General features: G+C 43.9%; 1 protein-coding gene across 1 annotated transcript in view; it reads right to left on the bottom strand.

The window, feature by feature from the left end:
• Positions 1–3468, bottom strand: part of Dnah14 (dynein, axonemal, heavy chain 14) — a gene marked incomplete at its 3' end in the record, with an annotated part of 224776 nt that overhangs the window by 48567 nt on the left and 172741 nt on the right. Inside the window, 2 exon segments of the mRNA XM_013036175.1 lie at positions 470–651; positions 1614–1805. Of these exon segments, the coding sequence (XP_012891629.1) occupies positions 470–651; positions 1614–1805 (374 nt within the window).

Consider the following 3468-nt stretch of genomic DNA (forward strand, 5'->3'; position numbering starts at 1 on the left):
GATGCTTTGTTTGTCCTCAAAATGGCTTCTACCCTATATGGCCTCATTGTTTTGTGCTTCTCTCTCCCCTCTTCCTTCTTTCCTTCCCTTCTTCCTTTCTTCCTTCTTTTCTCTTTCTTTTTCTTTCTTTCTTTCTCTCTCTATCTTTCCTTTCTTTCCTTCTTTCTTTTCTTTCTTTCTCTTCCTTCCTTCCTTTCTTTCTCTCTCCCTCGCTCCCTCCCTCCTTCTCCTCCCTCTCTCTCTTTCTCTCTCTCCCTCTCTCTCATGTAAAAGTGCTGGCCAGGTGCTTTTGTCTTGTGACAAATGCCTGCAATCCCAACGCCAGTGAAGATATGAGTCTGCGGCTAGCATGGGACACACAGAGATGAGCTAGTCTCATCTCCAAAACACAAACAAGTTCCACAAAACAAAAATAAAACGAAGAATAACATCACCAATATAAAATGCATGCATGGAAATAAAGTCTTACCTCTTTCTTTCCATCTCCTCTTCTTGTGACCTCAAAATATGTACAAACGTTTCCATGAACTGTAAATAGCTACTAGGAGTGATATAGTAGTGCCTTTTAGTTTCTTCAAGGTATTGTGTGCACAAGTCTCTTACACTTTTGTGGATCTGGACACACGTTAGGGCAAATCTTTCTCTTAAGTGCTGAAGAAAAATATTTTTTAAAGAATCAAAGGCCAGCAATCTGAATATACAACACAAGCAGAAGGGTGATAACTGAAAGTGGTTGGTCACTTCTGAGATGTAGGGCTGTGTGTCTAGATTCTGGACAATCGGTACCATGGGGTGGCAGTGGCTGGAGAGAGGCAGGCCTCAGAGGAGGCAGCCGGGCAGCAGGTGTGGTCTATGGCTGCTCCCCGGCCTCGCCCTCAGGCTTGCTGTAACTGCTGGTGGATTTAGGGCACCAGGACCATGCCAAGGGATAATATCTCGATTCCTTTGTAAAAGTACTTGAGAATAGCAAGATATTGAGGGAGGAAATTTCCTTGAGTCAAACAAGGCTACAAAAGTGTAAGGGCCCAGAGAAGAAGGAGTGCCCAGCGCGTGTAGACATAACCCCAGCTTGGTTTCTTGTGCGTAATCGCCAAGCCCAGAGGATCACTGTCAATCCAGCAGCAGCTTCCCCTCCTCCCAGCACACAGACAGACGGCTCTCTCCAGCCCTCTTAAGAAGCACCCCCTCCTCTTCCGCAGCATCCCACAGAGCGTAGCCCTTTGGTTCACCCCAGAGGAGCTCCTCACCACTGGCTCGCCAATCATGCACTAAGTTCACACTGTGGGGAGAGTTCTTATTTCTTTGCTGTAGATGTGCCAGAACAATTCACAATGTCGAGTAGACTCCTTACAAAAGGGTCTGTCAACAGACCCTCCTGTCTCTCCACAGACACCTTTCTGCTTACCACAGGGACAGAGCAGAGAGGAGAGCCAGGAAGCACAGAGCTGCCATCTTTAAAATGGGCTGGTGAGCGGGGAGGGAGACGGGGGCTGACTCACTTCACCATCTGGCTTAGAGCTGCCCATTCTGCCCATCTAGAGTTCAATGCTGTTCAGAGCTCAAATACTGTCATAGGTGATGAATAAAGTGAGCCCTTCACGGGCAGCAGGTACCTGTCTGTGCTTTAAGTTCACTTTCTCCCTTAGGTAAGAGTTGGCCACCAGAAGGAGAGCTTCTTCAGGCCACCTCTGGTACCAGTCGATGGTACACGAGTTAACCATGGACGGATACCGTCGGCAGGTCTGGCGAAACTGAGACCCTGCAGGACTCATGACCAGGCAGATGTGCAGGTTTTTAAATATTCTCTGAAATTAATAAAAATATGTTATCAACATCTTTGAAACCTGGTTCAATCGGGTAGGCGAGAGACAGGCCAATTGTGCATGAAGTGCGTGCTAGCCACGGAGCTCTTCTGAGGAATCTGAGGCGTGGGGCCCACCCAGCTCCACCTTCGAGGGGAGATGCTTATAAATGAAACGTGTACCTCATCAACGCAGAATCCAGACCCCACAAGATGTCCAGTGTGACAGTGGAGGAACCCTGCCTCACGCCCCCCCCCGCAGGTGCCTTGTACACGCGGTGTACACGCACTTGCACACGAGAGCTATCAACCTGACAGAACCGCATACATTAGCCTAATTAACCAGCCCAAACGATGAAGAATACATTAGCCTAATTAACCAGCTCGAAGGATTAAAACATACATTAACCTAATTAACCAGCCCAAACAATTAAAACATACATTAACCTAATTAACCAATAGAACAATTAAAACATACATTAACCTAATTAACAATAGAACAATTAAAACATACATTAACCTAATTAACAATAGAACAATTAAAACATACATTAGCCTAATTAACAATAGAACAATTAAAACATACATTAGCCTAATTAACCAACCCAAACAATTAAAACATACAGTAACCTAATTAACCAGCCCAAACAATTAAAACATACATTAACCTAATTAACCAACAGAACAATTAAAACATACATTAACCTAATTAATCAACCCGAATAATTAAAACAGATTTCCCTTCTCCCATATACTTTTTTATTGGCACCAGTGAGTTGCAGAAGGGAGTTTTGTCTTGACCTGTCCATGAAATAGATTTCTGGCTGGGATTCATGGTTTATTACTCTTTGAGTTCACTATTCACCACACCTGAATCAGAATTTCTCTGTTCTTCCTTACCACTCACAATCTAGTTAATAAATCAGACAACTTACCAGACAAATGTGCTATTTTAAAATGTAGCTCACACCTGGGTCACGGAAGAAATTAAGGAAGAAATTAGAAAGTTCTTATAACTCAATGAAAACGAAAACACAGAACCTCTGTGACATAGGAAAAGCTGTGCTGGGCGGAAACTATCGCTCTAAGCACACACATAAAGAAAATACAAACAGTTCAAGTAAATAACCTCCTGATGCAATTAAAACTGTTAGAAAAACAAGAACAAACCCAACTCACAACTACTAGACAGAGAGAGATAGCAAAGATTAGGGCAGAAGTTAACTAAGTAGAGAACCCCCACAAAACCCCCAAAAACTATACATAAAATCAATGAAAGAAAAAGCTGGGTTTTTTTTTCAAAAAATTAATAAAATTGACAGACTGCTAGTGAGATTGATGAAGAAGAGAGGCAAGATTCAAATCAGTAAAATCAGAGATGCCACAGGAAACATTACAGCAAACATCCAAATGATGGCAAAGGACTACTTTCAAAACCTATACTCAAAAAAAAAGAAGGAGCCGGGCTGGTGGCTCAGGCCTGTCATCCTAGCTACCCAGGAGGCTGAGATCTGAGGATTGCGGTTCAAAGCCAGCCCGGGCAGCAAAGGCTGTGAGACTCTTATCTCCAATAAAGCAGTGTCACTGTGGCTCAAGCGGTAGAGCTCTAGCCTTGAGCTGAAGAGCTTAGGGACAGTGCTCAGGCCGAGTTCAAGCCCCACGACTGA

Source organism: Dipodomys ordii, unplaced genomic scaffold (assembly GCF_000151885.1).
Source record: "Dipodomys ordii isolate 6190 unplaced genomic scaffold, Dord_2.0 Scaffold251, whole genome shotgun sequence".
NCBI lineage: Eukaryota > Metazoa > Chordata > Mammalia > Rodentia > Heteromyidae > Dipodomys > Dipodomys ordii.